Source organism: Lithobates pipiens, unplaced genomic scaffold (genome assembly GCF_037356315.1).
Source record: "Lithobates pipiens isolate NorthernLeopardFrog02 unplaced genomic scaffold, aLitPip1_a1.2 Scaffold_3, whole genome shotgun sequence".
Taxonomy (NCBI): Eukaryota; Metazoa; Chordata; class Amphibia; order Anura; family Ranidae; genus Lithobates; species Lithobates pipiens.
In genome coordinates, this window is record NW_027507790.1 from 145301084 (window position 1) to 145319009 (window position 17926).

The 17926-nt window shown below is 39.4% G+C and overlaps 1 protein-coding gene across 2 annotated transcripts in view; it reads left to right on the plus strand.

Annotated features, from left to right (window-relative positions):
* Nucleotides 1-17382, plus strand: part of LIX1 (limb and CNS expressed 1) — a 237958-nt gene extending 220576 nt beyond the window's left edge. For both annotated transcript variants that reach the window (XM_077462348.1, XM_077462347.1), the window contains one exon: nucleotides 16053-17382. In XM_077462348.1, the coding sequence (XP_077318474.1) occupies nucleotides 16053-16337 (285 nt within the window). In that variant the 3' untranslated portion in view covers nucleotides 16338-17382. The remainder of the gene's footprint in view (nucleotides 1-16052) is intronic.
* The last annotated feature ends 544 nt before the right edge of the window (nucleotides 17383-17926 follow it).

Genomic DNA, 17926 nt, shown 5'->3' on the forward strand with positions numbered 1-17926 from the left:
TCCAACGTGTTGGTAAAATTTTCAGACAAAATGCTCCGATTGGACATACTCCGATCATGTGTAGAGAATTCCGATCTGACAAAGTGCCACGCATGCTCAGATCAAATTCCTACACCAAAGCTATTGGCTACTAGCGTGAACGTAGTCCCGTCGTAACGAAATAACGTCATCACGTTCTGAACGATCGGATTTTCCGACAACTTTGTCCGACCGTGTGTATGCAACAGTTTCGGACAAAATCCGTCGGACAAAATCCAACGGATTTGGTTGTCGGAATGTTCGACCATGTGTACAAGGGCTAACAGTGTTCCGTGGCCTTTGAATTTACTACGAACACTGCATAATGTTCGACTCAAACGTAACATCGGGCTCATCCGTAGTTAAAACATATTATTTTTTATTTAAAAATATTATATAAAAAACATTAAAAAATATATTTTTAAACCCCAGAGTTGGTTTGTAAACTTTTGGTCATATACAGGACTCTAATGAAATAGATATAATTTTTACAGTTAATACCCTCCAATGCCCGAACGTTCAACATAGATCTGGTCAACTTTGAAGTGAACAATTATTATTACTGTTGAGATACTTGCTAATCCAATCCGTGGGGTGGGAATACAGTTATTAAACATGCTTCACTGGCTATCCAGCTCACTTCATCAGGAAGTTGTGGAAATAATTTATGACTTTTGGTTGAAGATGTGTATCCCAGAAAGGGGTGTCCAAATCCCAACTCCCACTGGGGGGGATAAAGCAGTAGGGTTTATATACCTTCTTAGTCACTGCATGTACCAGGGGAACTGAGAGAACCTGAGAACAGAGGATTCTGTAGATCATTACTTTGGATCTGAAAACTGTTATGCATATCACCACCTATCATGTGACCAAATGCTTAGATAATGGGCCAAGCAACCAGCATGTGAAGTAGGGTGGAATAGCATTGAGATTGTAGGCCACACTCTCCTGAACAAAACAATTTCCCAGATACAACCCAAGAAATAATTAGACAAAGAATCAAGTTTGGCAAAATTTGGCTGCTGCACATTTATTGGTTTAATATAAAAATAACAATTATCCTTTATATTGATAATAATAAATGTCATCATCACTTAATGAACACAAAATTATTAATCTGCTCAGTTATCAGAACTCGAGCAGCAAGTCACCAACATTCTAACATATACAAATCACGCCCCCCCTAGAAATCCAGGGTGACTCAACCACTAAACAGTGCACACAACTAGCGAGAGAGGGAGGGAGCTCTTCCGCTACTGCTCAGGTCCCAAGGGAAAAGGGATAAGCCCCCAACACAGCTATTATATAGACAATCCAGACTTTCAGAAAATTCCTCACATTTCCATTGGATCTTTCTGGAAATACCTTTAAGATATTTAAAGGGACAGTAACCTTTTCCTGCTAAATCATGCTAAACAACAATTGAATGTTATTTTAAAGAAATGAGGTGAGGTGGCCACAATCTCAAGCAGGTGGACCCCAAATTGTGCCCCTCCCCCCTTTTCATGAGAATGTAGTCCACACTCTTCTGAAAAAAAACATTCCTCAGATACGAACCAAGAAGTAATTAGACAAAGAATCAAGTTTGGCAAAATTTGGCCACGGCATATTTATTGGTTTCATATAAAAATAGCAATTATCCTTTATATTGGTAATAATAAATTTCATCATCACTTAATGAATACAAAATTATTAATCTGCCCAGTTATCAGAACTCGAGCAGCAAGTCACCAACATTCTAACATATACAAATCATATCAAATCTTGCCTCAAGCCCGGCCCACCCCAACAACCGTGGCCATTTCAATCTAGCAATGCAGGCCAAGATTGAACATGTCGACATCTACATCTGAGAGGTGCACCCCATCTTGCCTGTAAAGCCCCCGGGATTCCACCCACCAGATCTACACGTCTATATGACAACCAATAATGGGCATGTATTTTTCCATAGCCCTAATAATTCACGTCCTCATCTTTTCCATAACCCTCGTCTGAGGCAAGGACAGCCAAGAAAGACACAGAAAGATTCCCGAGAACACAATCGTCATACCTGGGGAAGTGATTGTAAAATGGTGGAGATCCCGTTTAATCATGAACAACAAATCTATCGTCCTAATATTACCTTAATCATTACCTTCTAGATGAATTACTAATATGGAAGGCAGGGGCCAAACCTGAGATAACCTGGATAAATGAAAATATAACTGGTACCACTGGAAGCCTCCCACACCTTTCCAAAATAATGTAAAGGATTCCGGATGCGAATGAGTAAGTATGCTGAGCCGCTCTTTTACGCACCCAGTATTTATATGAGTGTCCCTGAATCTATACAGCGCGATGTCAGTCAGAAAAATGAAACAAAAAGATTAGGTTGCACATACAATCTAAAACATTTTGACTTCCACTTCCTCATTTATTTAATGGGCGACTCCTCCAAACCCCTCCAGGCCACCGCTGAAGCTGCGCCTATTCTAAAAGAGTGGGAGGAGAACTTAAAATTGCTTAGACCCATGTGTCTGAGGTAATTCTAAAAATAAATTCAAGCTACTTTGTCAGAGGTGCTACATTTAAAAATAAATGCCCAACCACCGTAGGCCTGAAACTGTCAAACCACCATTACCGGGCACACGGATTTATTTTTGTGAGCATGCAAAGTAACCCACGAAGCTCTACCACAGTGATCCGTTTTAGAATGCTATAACAGAATGCTAACATCTGATTGCTCCACAGCCACATGATCATATAGGATACCTGATCAGCCATTTTTTTGATCCCGGCACAAGCTCTAAGATATGAAACGTACCAAAAAAGTTGCCAGGATAAATGCAGACCTAAATGCAGAGGAACAAACTGCAAAAATAGCTGCACTAAAACCACAAAGGATTTCCAGAGAAATATGTCTCCTGCTATCTGACACAAAAGTCACCCTTTTGTATCCTTTAATGGCCTGCTTAACAGAAAAAGAAGACATGCAATTAGGGAGCCCTTTTAAACAAAAGAAAAAGGATATTTGTTTTCACTACATGTCTCCTTCAAAACTTTTGCTGCATGAGGGATGTCACAAAAGCCAAAATACCCCCTTCTGACAGCCTGTATATACTAAAACCCTCATTGCTTGCAAATTCCCCCCCCGTTACTCCAATCGGTGGAATAAATCGCCCAAGTCTTAAGAGCGAACGAGCTCTTAATAGCTTCCAATGCCAACTTCATATTATATGCAACAAGTCAAAGGGATACCCTCTTCATCGGCCTCTAGAAGCAACTGGCGAAAATGGTCCATCTAAAACCAAGATAATGAGCCAGCAATATTATTCAATATTCATGGAGTGCATTTCACTTTCAGCCAAATATTGTTTTTTCTTCTCTGTTTTCTATGTTTAAAAAAAAATTAAAAAAAAAATCTGTCCAAACATCTTAATTACAAACAAAGAACTGGATGAAAGGCAATTTTCCCACAAAAAGGACTCCTTTATTGTCTGTAGACAGACAATGAGAGCTAATGTGAGAAGGGCTGAGGTAATGTCTCAGTCCCGAATTGGTATGTACAACACAGAAAAAAACATTTTGCCCATGGGACTTTTAAAGAGTCACACCTCAGATAGTAAACGTAAAAATATTTAGTTGATAATAAGAGCCAAGGAATAGGAAAGGAAAGAGGGAAGGGGGCTCTCAGTGGATCAAAAGATTCTAGTGTGGTGGTCTCATCCCTGATACATTTTGAACAAAAAAATCCCCCTATATAAATGGGATTATAAGTGACCACCACAAATCAAAAACATGAATATTTTATTAACAAATACAGAACAAAAGATACACATAAATACATTAAAACCAGAGGGATTACTAAGCAAGCAGTGTCCCAATGGTGTAGCAAAATGTTATAAACACATAATTACATTAAAAAAAAAACAATAAATATTAATCATACTCTAAGCTGATGACCCCACACCCGACGCATTTCTAGTTGCTGAAAACTTTCCTCAGGGATGAAGAGCAAAAAGTTGGGTGGTAAGTTGATAATTCTGAGATATTAAATCAAAGATAGATGTATTGGGACCATTACATACAAATGCCTGTCATTGGTTTGTGTGGCTTTGTCCCAGACTGGTATTTGGCCATGACTACTTCCCTTTTGGTCCACCCTTCCCAATCTTCTGTGTAAAGAAAGAACGGGTTGCACAAATCTGTAGGTGCCTCAATTCTCATATACAAAAGGTTTTACTCAAAATAAGCAAAAAGCCTCAATAGACTGAAGCCAGGGGCTCGGCAATGCGGCCTATAGATTAACCGGTTCCCGACCAGTGCACGCCGATGTACGTCGGCAGAATGGCACGGGCAAGCATATTGGCATACAGGTACGTCCAATCTTCAATGCCGCCCTGCCATCGTGAGCGCGCCGCCGGCGAGTCCGGTCGTGGGTCCCACAGACTCGATCGCCGCGGGCATACCCGCGATCGTCTCACGGGACGGCTGAATGGAGGAAATGCCGTGTAAACAGCATTTCTCCATTCTGCCTAGCAACTAGTGACGCTGATCTCTGCTCCATGTGATTGGAGCAGAGATCAGTGTTCACTAAATGAAAGCCCAACCCCCCACAGTTAGTAACACACCCCTAGGAACACTTAACCCCTACACTGCCACCCATTGGTTAACCTCTTCACTGCCAGTGTCATTTACACAGGAATCACTGCATTTATATAGCAGTGATTACTGTATAAATGACAATGGTCCCAAAAATGTGTCAAAAATGTCCGATGTGTCCGCCATAATGTCGCAGTCACAAAATAAAAATGGCTGATCGCCGCCATTACTAGTAAAAAAAATACTAATAAAAAATTATTAATAAAAATGCCATAAAACTATCCCTATTTTGTAAACGCTATAACTTTTGCGCAAACCAATCAATAATCGCATATTGTGATTTTTTTTACCAAAAATATGTAGAAGAATACGTATCGGCCTAAACTGATGGAAAAAAATGTTTTTTTATATATTTTTGGGGGATATTTATTATAACAAAAAGTAAAAAAGAATGCGTTTTTTTCCAAATTGTCGCTCTATTTTTGTTTATAGCGCAAAAAATAAAAACCGCAGGGGTGATCAAATACCACCAAAAGAAAGCTCTATTTGTGGGAAAAAAAGGACGTCAATTTTTGTTTGGGAGCCACGCCGCACGACCGCGCAATTGTCAGTTAAAGCGAAGCAGTGCCGAATCGCAAAAAGTGGTCTAGTCTTTGACCAGCAAAATGGTCCGGTCTGTAAGTGGTTAATTGACAAGTCACAGAGTGTTTCCATGTATGTGGCAAAGGGATGTAGCCAAAGCATGTAGTTGGTGGTCACTTATAATCCCATTTATATAGGGGGATTTCTTTGTTCAAAAGGAATTGGAAACAGTTATTTGTCAACAAATTCCAGTAGTTCAATAATGATCTCAAGGAGTGGATAACTTCTTTCTAGAAAATTATAAACCCATTCGTGAGGGATCGATGTATATAATGACTCAACATCAATCCCCACAAGTAGAGCCCCCTCTGGGCAGACCACATCCTGCAGTTTACTCAGGACATCCCTGGTATCTCTAACATAAGAGGGTAGGTCCTGGACTAGTTGTTTGATCAAGGTATCTGTATATTTGCCTATCCTTTCCAGGGGTCCTTTGATGGTAGAGACTATAGGCCTGCCTGGAGGGTTAGTTAGGGACTTGTGAAGTTTAAGAATAGTATAAAATGTCGGGGTATTGAACTCACGAACCGACATATAATCTAATTCCTTTTTAGTAATCAGGTGGGCTTCAAATGGAAAGGGCAGTTTTTGATTTAAATTAAGGACAATCTTGGGAAAAGGGTTCTCAGTTAATTTCATATAGGTGGACATGTCGGATAGTTGCCGCATCACTTCCTGTTTGTATTGTTGTCCTGACATAAGAACAATATTACCCCCTTATCGCTACCTTTAATTAATAAGTTAGGAGCCTCTTGAAGTTTTTTTAGAGCATGTCTCTCTTTTTTATATAGGTTATCAGGACCCCTACAGTTCCAGTTTATTTTGGTAAGGTCCTTTTGTACCTGATCCAGAAACAAATTTATCCATTTATGTTTAGACAGAGGGGGCATTTTTAGAGATTTGATGGTCAGATTGAAAGATCTATTCATGGGGGCTGAAACCCCAAGAGGCTCCACATCGGAGTCTGAATCTACATTCTCCTGAAGCAAGGATACCAAGTTCTGTAATGCCTCCTGTTCCTCCTGGTTATTTAGATCCACAGTCTGCGTATCCTGACATTGGTTATGCCAGTACTTAAAAATGACCTTTCTTAGAAAGAGGCTTATGTCCTTATACATGTCAAATTCATTCATCTCAGACTTAGGAGAGAAAGATACACCCTATTTAATTAAGGAAATGTGATGCTTATTCAGAGTGAAGTAGGTGAAATTAATCACCTTCATATCTTGAGCCAACAGAGGAGAGGACTGATCAACAGTAGGTTGGTCAGTATAGTCTATCGTCTCTGTGTGCTGGTTCTCAATTCCCTTATATTTTTTCCTTGGTCTCTTTCGCTGTCTGTGACATGTAATGAAGGTTATGAGTTATATGGTAGATTCAGAGAAAGAGGATATCTGCACAAGTCGATTAGAAAAGCTAAGAAAAGGGCCATCAACACCAATAGAAAGGAACTTCTGAAGAATCTCTGAGGCTAATTAGGAAAACCCCTCTGAACCCCCCAGTAGAATCATTACCTAATTTGGCTCCCAGTGGGAGCAGGTGAAAAATGTTCTTACAAGACATTAGCATATTTTGGCCGATGCACCAATATTGGGGAGGTTCGTTGGGGAATGTCCCGTTATGACAGCACGTAAATCTCGGAACTTTCGAGACATGTTGTCTCATTCTGAATATACAAGGTCCCTTAGCAGAAACTGGTTAAGGGACCTACCCCCTCCGAAGGGCAGTTTTGCATGTAGTAACTGCTCTATCTGTACATTTGTGGAGAGGACAGATGTGTTTGCTGACTCTGAGGGCAAGAAACATTTTAAGATAAAAGATTTTATCAATTGCTCCACCACATGGGTGATTTATATGATCACCTGTCCATGTGGTAAAATATATGTGGGCAAGACGAAAAGGCAATTGAGGTTCAGGGTCAGACAATAGGGGGCTTGAGGTAATAAACCTCTTGACTTTAATGGTGTTGTGAACAAAGGTTTAGAGATTTACCAATTCTCAATAATATTGAATAAAATAAAACAAATTTTATTAATACAAACAATTTTTTTTTTAAAAGACAAACATGAGATACAAATTATTTTTATAAACAAGTATGAATTGTTTACAAGAACTCAATGCATGGATAATACCACTTTCTTAAGATGATTTGCTCATTTGAGCTTCTACAGGAGACTTTTGAAGGGGGCATCTAATATACTATAAATCATAAAAATATATACTGGTTATTGAAAACTCATGCTATCTAAATTCAGATTCATCTAGAATAAATAGAGGATCAGGGTCAGCGAGCATGTCCAAAGTATCCTCAAAAAGGACGATGAACAACCACTCTCATTACACTTCCTCAAAGTGCATGGGGGTGATCCGAGTGGTCTTCGTGTTAAGGGAATCTACAGACTGAATTTGGCCCTTAGGAGAGGGGACTTTGAGAAAATACTTTATCAAAAGGAAAAAATTTGGATTTATCCTCTAAGGGCTCTTCAACCGTTAGGGTTAAATAATGAGTGCAATTTGTGAGTTTTTTTGGACTCCTAAATACGGTCTATAGGCATCTATACTGACACGGGTTCTTTCAGCCTTTAATACCTCTTAGTCTGGTTCCACTCTCTCCTTCTATTTAATATACTTTTAATAATTTAATATACTTTAATACTTTAATTTAATATACTTTTTTCATCTTCTATCTCTTCAATTACCCAATAGTTCCCTATAATAGTAAGTATGTTTCATTCTCTATCATTTATGCCATCTCTAAACAGAGGTCTAGTCAGGCTGGACTTGGTAGGAGCCAATCAATGAGTAGAGTGACCTGTCCGTAAATTCCTTGTAGACACCTTTTTATTTTCAGGGACTATTTTGGGATTGTCTGTGGGGCTCTTCACTCTAATCCAGTTACTGATATACTGGCCCGTTCAGACTTCTGGTTCACTATTTAAGCAATTATGAACTATTAACTTTACTCTTCTATTTAGCAATGGGTATTTTATAATTGCTTTATTTCATTATTATTTGTTTGTATATATTTATCTTTCTTTATTTTTCTACGTTATTTAACCTATGTCACGGGTTAATATACTCCATATTGTTTATGCCAGGATGAGCGTTTTCCACATTGCTTTTGAATATTAGGGGTTAAATGATGAATGTGGGCAGTCTGAATGGAACATGGCTTAGCCAATTAGATTAATCAACTGACTATTTAGTGGACTGGAACCCAACACACATCTAGCTCTGATGAAATTCGCTTATCGAATGAAATGCATCAGCTAGACGCTATATATAAACAAAAACACTGCGCAGTACAAAAAAAAAAGCTGCCAACACGCTAAAACTAGGATTTTTTAGCTATAGAAACGTCAAAATGTGAAGTGTAGGCGCTAAACATATGCTACTGTGATACTCAAGGGAGTTTTACCCAGAAACAACAAAGGAAAAAACACATAAAAAAAGTGAATAATATACGTGCAAAAAACAGAAATATATGTAAGGACCATAAAGTATGTCAACGTGACTGTAACTTATTGGTAAACTATAACCCCAAATCTGAGGATAACATCTTAAAACAAAGAAAAAAATGTATAAACAATCAAGTCCATATATTAGTGAGCGTAGGTGTGCAGATGTGAATCCCAACAAGTTATAGTGAAGGCAAAAAAATCACAATCTGATGTAACCATAAACAATTCCACCATCGTGCAACTCCCACCACCTTACGAAGCACAGGCTTACCATCATCTGGGGATCCATAGGTCGAAACGCGTCGGGAAAGACTCTACCACTGCCTATTTCTTGTGACATGTCTATTTACAACCATGGAAATGTGAGTTTGATATTTTATTAAAAAATTTTTTTTTAAAAACGTTATCACACTATCTTGGCTCTATCCTTCCATCCTCTATGTCTGAGCTGATGCCGGAGTTGTCTCTCTAAAAAACGGTGACCACACATAGTCCACTATATCGTAAAGATTACCCATCCCGTGATCCACGCAAATATGGAATGCTGAATCCAATGCCTCAGTAGTTGGAACTACAAGCTATTGTCGACCCCTTAGACATAAGTCTATCCGGGTCATTTTTATCTGGTAAGCCTGTGCTTCGTAAGGTGGTGGGAGTTGCACGACGGTGGAATTGTTTATGGTTACATCAGATTGGGATTTTTTTCCCTTCACTATAACTTGTTGGAATTCACATCTACACACCTACGCTCACTAATATATGGACTTGATTGTTTATACATTTTTTTCTTTGTTTTAAGATGTTATCCTCAGATTTGGGGTTATAGTTTACCAATAAGTTACAGTCACATTGACATACTTTATGGTCCTTACATATTTCTGTTTTTTGCACGTATATTATTCACTTTTTTTAATGTGTTTTTTCCTTTGTTGTTTCTGGGTAAAACTCCCTTGAGTATCACAGTAGCATATGTTTAGCGCCTACACTTCACATTTTGATGCATCAGCTAGACGCCCCTGTTTTTATAAGGACCACCACAGACGAGCCACCCCTTCATCTCCCACTATGCCTGCCTTGGGAACAGTTGATTTAAGAATTACACAGACGGCTGAACTGATCCCCAATAAGCACTACAGGTCATACTGTTAGCACTCTTTATTGATGAGCTGACTTTCAACTCCTATGAATGAACTTGGTTTATGTTCAGCTAATGTAATGGAGACTTAGAAAAATTATGGGAATTATCAAGCCTCCACACACCTGGTGATTAGCGGACGGCTGATGTGAACAAAGCTTCCACCTGGAAGACTATCACGCTGCACAGCCGGTGTGTGTGTCTCTGCATGTGAGCTTAGCAGCCCGACGCCCTCTGAAAACAGAATTACAAAACGCGTCAAAGCATGGCCACGCAACATTGCAGTCAGACTCAGCCAGCCCCTCCTGGGACTCATCACAAAGATTAGCCTTTATGTGTATCCTTACATGCCTTTTGATGAGAACCTGACCATATCTGAAGGAATGAGAGGTCTGAACAAACTGAGCAGTACAAATGATATCCCCAGTAAAGCCTGATTGCATATAACCTTTGGTAAGCAGCCATCCACTGGGGAGTGCACAAGGTGGAAACGTTGATGGTGTAGGAGATCAGAACTGTTACCCTCACAAACTTTGGTGGATTGGACACTACTCAAAATAACTTTCTTTAAACTTCCTCTGTATATATGGACAGTAATATATAATTTTTACAGCAATTTTAAGACGACTCTTTTTGAGCATAGGTGCTGTCTAATAGATTTAAATGCAAGTATAAGGACATGGATTAATTGATGCTTTTTATTTGTATAGACTACTTGATTTAATTTTTTTTTTTTCTCAGAGTAATAGACATTGGTATAGGATAGAAACATACCTATTTGTTGTTTTTCAAAAGAGCAACGTTATTTACAGGTAGCGCTGTTAGTGTTTCGTTTTTAATCAGACATTTAGATTTTAATAGATTTGATGTGTATTGATAACAGCTGCTGTAGGGTAAGTGAAGTTCATCCATTTGAGAGCTGGGATCAGGAGTACGTTGTATTTGTGAATTATTAAAATACTCTTGTTTAACTGTTGGAACATCAGGGTATTCTTTCTACTACCTCAGACTGTTTTTATAGTGCTCCGTTTTTTTATCAGTTCCCTTTTGGTTTATTGTAACTAGGCAGGTATTGCACACACATGTGCACAAAATCAGGCTGCTTTCAATATCTGAAGATCGTCGTATATTGGCCAATTACGTGGATTAATTTTTCTCCAGATCTTATTGTTAGCTAGCAATTAGTGGGTGTATGTTTGAATGATGGGTGCTGTGCATCAAATCATTCTATGCAACTATTACCTTTTGTACCACCACCCCCTCCCTTTAGAATGTAAGCTCTATGAGCAGGGCTCTCCTGTACCTTTTGTATTGTACCGTAATTGTGTTGTCCCCCCCTATACATTGTAAAGCGCTGCGTAAACTGTTGGCCTGAACAGCCTCTTCTATAGGCTGTATTCACAGGGTTAACCATACTCTGCTTCAGTGTGACTTGTTTCTGGGACAAAATCAAATTAAGCCACAAACCCACATTTTTCATACCCCACTTGAGCAAAAGGTAAATGGACAATTTATTTCCAAACGACTCTTCTTAAAAATACCACCCGCCAGAATAGATGAAAAAGGCCTGAGGCCAATTATGAAAAGACCTGGGTATTTATCTACTTCTGTCCATATCCTTTCTTTCACTGACAAGCTTAAGGCCCCTTTCACACTTACGGACCATTCAGGTCCGCCTGTCAGTTTTGACAGCGGACCTGAATGGGCGCTCCATGCTGGTCTATGGAGCAGCGGATGTCAGCTGACATCCGACCCGGTCCTATCCACCAAAAGCAGATGGGTGGCCCTACATCTGGATTGAATTGGGTGAGGTCTGATGAAAACGGACATGCTTTCTGTTTTCATCCGATCTCTCCATAGAGACCAGCGGCGCTGGACAAGCCCCTCCCCGCTCAGTGAGCAGAGAGGGACCTGTCATCTACCGGCTCAGCGGAGCCCGTGGACAGAGGCGGACTCAGTGAAAGGGGCCTAAATGATAACCTAAGGGGTACAATGCACAGGACATAACATCTTTCATGCACACTTCAGGAATACTAGCAAGCACCACAGCACTCGCAGGTTCAAGGACCGATAAATTGCTCTGTATCCCACTATTACCAATATATATATAGTCACACTTTACAATTCAGCTATACCAGTGGACACAAGTGAAAATAGTGTGGGGGGGGGGGGGGGGTAGAAGAAGATCAGAATGACAGTCCTGCTCTGGAGACTGGATATCACAGGAGAGGGAAAAAGCTTTAAACAAGCTAGATAGCTAGACCTAGGAAGCTTGGATGAAGAAGTGAGACCTCTGTGTTGGTCTCCCCTCTGGAATTTGAAAGGGGAGGGAAACCAGGGTCAATGTCCTAAATGATAACTAGTACAAAGTCTAGAAAAAACGTATATGGCTACAAAAACAGTGATAGAAAACTTTTGGATTGACTGTCTGAGTGAGCTTGGATTCTGCTTTTTGCTTATATCAGGGAGGAGCTGCAGGAGGTTTGTGGTTGTCTCTCTTTGGAGACCACTATTTAACTTGGTTACAGGTGAAGTGTTCACTCATTCTTCTGATAGAGTGTGTGCCCGGAATTGGGTTTGTGGTAGGTAGTGTGCCATGTCTCATAAAGGTAAGGATCGTAGGGATATTTTCTTGTGAGTCGTGAAGGTCGCATTTATGAATGCCTGCTATCATTGGGAGAAGTGTTTTTCAGAGCCTGTTTTGTGGGACTATACCTCTAGCTGCTCCTTATAAAACAGTAGTTTCAGTTCCCTCTTTACTTCCATAATGGAGGGGGCTTGAGGTGATATCCAGTGTTTAAGGAGAGTTATTTTTTTTACCGTGAGTAGACATATGAGTATCCATTATGGGAGATGCCATTTATTTTCTGACTGAAAATGTGAGAAATCTACCCAATAGGAACACAGAAACAATCCCTTCCCTGTTCTATCCAAAATTAAGTAACAATGCTTGGCTTGAGTTGGGCTTAAAACTCTCTGCTCAGCATACCACAATAGCATTGTCCTGTCAATACTTTCTGGGCATCTACTCCAAATGATCATTACTCCAATATCTAAAGACCATTATTGTTCAGACTTTGTAGGAAAGGAATGAAAAGTTTAAGAATTTTACACAATTCAACCCATCATAGTCATTCCCCTGATTGACTGTAATTAATATGTTTATAATCCTCTGTGCCAGTTTTGTTATTTACAAATTAAGTCTAAGGTGCACTCTACGTTTATCTATAGCTTTCAGATTACAGTATACCAACTAAGAGTGGAGGAACTGAATAGGCTTCATTTACTTTGGGCTGTTGTTTTGACGTGTGCTCAGCATCACATTATCTTATACAGTGTTTTATGTGTGTGATGTTGGCTCCAAAGCCTTGCCACCATTTATCGAACTGAGAACATGCATTCTTAATTAATTAAGGAAACTTCAGCATGCTATTTTATTCTTGTCCTGGATTTATAAAATAAACCTTTGCAGCATATCCTGTGTTTCAGTCACTGAATCACCATTGTTTTGGATCTATTTGAAAATCTAAAATAAATTCCATGTGTGCTGCGGAAGAATGCCCTACACAAACCATGTGTTGGAGACGGCACGGTCTCAATTTTCTACAGTTAGATCTGTAACTAAAAATATATTCACTGTTCGCTTTGTTTATTATTTGAACATGAAAGACCAAATTAAGAATGCAGATGTTTCAGAAGTCTAATAGTCTGCTCTAACAGTATTGTCATATTGCCAGCTTTAACTAAACAGAATTCACCTATATTTATGTTGTAACCAACAATTAACGTGTTCATGGAGTAGCCAAAGAAAGCGAATAGATAATCTTCCCAAAACCAAATAAAGAATAATGAATATAAAGCAAAGATAAAATGTGCAAGGTAGTTTCCAAGCAAAAGATACCTCAAAGCTGATGAATATGGCCAAGAAAATTGTGGGATTTCAGAATGTTCTGCATATAACTATAGAAAGTTTATTACATGGGAATACTGTTGCTCTTTAGTATATAGAATAATTGCAGATATTTTTTGTAAATATACAGAAATAATGATAAGAGCTCATGTTGATGGATGTCAAACTCATCCCTTGCCATTTGAATGCAGGTGCATGTATTTTAAAGGATAAGGCTGCATTTGACTTGCTTTGCCTGCAGTTCAAACAGACTTCAATAGGACATGCTGTGTACAAAAGAGTGCAGGGCAATGCAAAGCAAAGCAGGCATTTCAAGCACACATCAAACACAGAAAAAAAATGAATCACTGCACTACATGTAGTGCTTACTGCTTTGGCATTACACAATCTAGACCACTTGTTGTATCCTATTAGATTGCAGGGTTTCCAATCTGGAACCTGATCCCTCTTCTGATATTGATTCAATTATTTCTAAATGTACCAATCCATTAAAGTAGCATGCTACTGCTTATCAACATGCATTCAATTTGCCACTTTCTTTGAGACATACAATAAAGCAATGTTGAAACTCTCAGATTTGTAATGCTAGCTCTAGATGTCTGTGAACCACCAGTAATATGCAACATTCTGGGATTGCTAAAAAAAATACCTTCATTTAGCCCAACAATAAGACACTTTCAAGACTCGTTCAGGTGAAATAAAACTATACTTTATTGAAAAACTGACATTTTGGAGATATGCAGCTCACTTTCTATCTATATATTAGAGCAGGGTTCTCCAAACTTTCTAATTAAAGGGCCAGTTTACTATCCTTCAGGCTTTACTGGGGCCCGACTATGGGTAGTGGGATTAGAAAATGCCTCAGCATCAGTGCCCCATCATTGGTTTTAATGGGAGGAATAATGCTCCATTGTTGGTATCTATAAGAATAGTGTCCCATTGATGGTGTCAGTAGGGGAAATGGTGCCCCATCATTGGTGTCAGTTGGTGGCCTAGTGCCCCAAGGGCCAGATAAACAGAAACAAAGGGCCACATCTGGCCACAGGGCCACAATTTGGAGACCACTGCATTAGAGTTATATTTTGGGGTTAGATCTCTGTATAGGTAATATTAACTGTGGCTTAGGATGGCAGGGCTGTCAGCAAAGGCACTAATCCAACCACACATAATTTTGCTTACTGCACAAAGCTTAATAAAAAGCTTTAGATTGTAGTTCTATTTAGACGTGACCTTATTGTTGGAGTCCCTGCACAGCTTGCGCATTTTTACTGCCTGTATTGTTTGCTGCATATTTACAGCTTAACCTACTCTTTTAGTATACTGTTAGGCCTATCCTCTGAGACTCAGCACTGTTAACTAAACCTGATAAAGCTGTCACTTTATGTGCAATAAATTTTTCTTGTAATTTATGCTGATATCAGGGTCATGTCTTTGCTAAAGTATGAGCGAAAGGATCTGGACAGCCGCACTCCAATATAATCACCTTTGTTGAATAAAAAGACAGCGCATACAGCAAGTGGAGGTAAAGGGATCAGATATAGATAACGTGTTTGCCACCCTTATTGGTGCTTAGTCTAGCTATAACTAAGCACCAGTAAGGGTTTGAAATGCGTTACCTATATCTGATCCCCTCATCTCCATTTGCTGTATGGACTGTCTTTTTATTCAAGAAAGGTGATTTTATTGGAGTGTGGCTGTCCAGATTCTTTCGCTGGCACGTTTACTGCATGCATAGCTGGTACCTTTTCATGTGCAGGGGAGGTACAACATTAGGACTGCCACCTGGAGCGGTATACCAGTTGTACTCTTTACTAAAGTCGTTTTAAATAGTCGGGAATGGTTGACCATTGGTACAAGCACAGAAAGGGCTGAGAAATTCAAAATTCTATGGCTGTTATCCGACCAGGAGTAAAGGAAATATCTTCCAAAGGTGACATTTGTTTCGGAACCAACTGTTAATGGTGGAATTTTCCCTCATCACTTTAGGGAATTTTCATGTCCTTGTCTTTCAAACAAGAGGGGGCAGATAATCTTCCGGATGGGGAAATAGCAAAAAAAAGGTCCCCACAAAGTTTTCTTTGGAGTTCCATTTTAAATATTACTTGGCGTTTAGAGACATTTATTCTTTACATGATGAGATCGCTGCTTTTGTTGGAAATGAATGAGAATGTTACATGAGCTGTTGCAAAGTACACTGGAAAAGGCTAAGGAAAAACGTCAGTGAATTGTGATTGCATTCCTTGTTTACATATTAATAACAACCCAGCATAGTGTTTAAGTAATCAATTTTGTTTTTATAAAACAGGAGGTTATTGCCTACTACTCTCAGTACACATTAGATGAACGGATGAGAAGCCACATGGCATTGGACTGGATCATGAAGGAAGAAGAGACACCGGGAATCATATCTCAGGAGCTTCAGCTTGCTCTTCGAGAGCTGGAGGAGTCCAGAAAAGCTGGCAGAGAGCTCCGGTTTTACAAAGAGAAGAAAGAAATTTTGAGTTTAGCTCTGAGTCATATCTACAACGATTGCATTACTTCACCTACACATGTTGATCATCTGAACTTTACTTTAAATGGTTATCACTAACAGAACGGCTGCTTTGAAGTAGGGTCCAGAGAACAGTGGATGGAAACACGGCTTATAAATTCTTGTTCATAAGACCACCCAAGTTGTACATCATAAAAACTGTCGTAGGCATTTCATTAAAAATGTGTGTTTCAAGGTTTTCCGTAAAACTGTTGTCCCTTTCAAATGTCCTGATTACTCCTCGCCTCTACATAATTCTGGATGGAAAGTTGCAGTTGCACTTGTGCATTGTAACTATTAGCATACTTTACATGTGTTTCATTACATTTTTTTTTTTTTTACATGGCCTTTTATGTTTCATGTATGTTATGCATGTTCAGCGTTTGTCTACTTTTTGACACCTCCTTAAAAAGGCGCAAAGGGGGTAATTTACTGAAGTGTGCAAAATCTGGTGCAGTTCTGTACAGAAACCAATCCGCTAAATTTAGAAGCCGATTGGCTACCGTGCACAGCTGCACCACATTCTGTGTGCACCAGTTTTAGTAAATCCCTCCCAGTGTGAGACAAATCATGGTAAGTCAGGAATGGGTAAAAAGATCAGCTGCAAGGATCCTACAGACATTACTCTTAACTAGTCCTTTGCCTTCCGCTTGCTTTTTTGATCACAGATTCTACATCACAGGTCCTCTTTCAAACGATCATGCATGGTAGTTGTTGTTCATTTGTATGTCTCCCCTGGATAGGCTCCCTGCTCCGCATATGGTCTCCATCTTTCAATCCCAATGATGAAACTGAATGATTAAGGAGCATTCCCTGCTATATGATAATGTAATTGGGCTACACCTGTGATGATTTAATCTCCATATTCAATCTTAACAGAGTAAAGGTACACTTATGGGCTCCGGTTGTGCCAGTACTTAGTGTACATATGTCTATAGATGTTAATAGATAACTTTTTTTTGTAGTAGTGTGTACTTTTCTATAGTTCGCTGTGTGTTTTTACTTAAAAAAATTGCACTCAAGTGATTTCAAGTGACCATGTTGCTTTAAATAAAAATGAAATAAATATAGCAGTGCCTGCAAAATAGGGCACTGTTGCTTCTTACTTGTCTTGATGTCTGCATCACCGATCTTCACTTTTGCAAAATAATCTTGTACATTCAATGCACATCTGTGTGTTGTATACAATGCATGCCTTCAAACTCCTGGGTGCTCATGGGGCTTGTTGCACTCAGGCAAATCAGTCAGAAAAGGAATTGAATCACATACTCTGGAATCCAACAACTCTTCTTATTTTTTGAATACGAGTATGAAACATGTCAGCTTGGAATATGTTGATTCATTAAATTTTCTGACTTTTAGAGTGACCAAGAACAAGTACACTGAATGGGTAAGTCAGAGAAAATTCTAAGGCCGCGTACACACGCGGGGACTGTTCGCCCAACTTTGTCCGTCAAACAGTTTCGGCAAACAGTCCGCTCAAACTTAGCATGGACGGACATGGCCACACACAACGGACGAACAGTTTGCTGAAACCGTGCGCGATGACGTGAACGGCACGTACGACGGGACGAAAAATACGACGTCCTATACACTGCATTATAACTTTCGGCGTGTAAATCCTTTCTGAGCATGCGCAGAACTTAGTT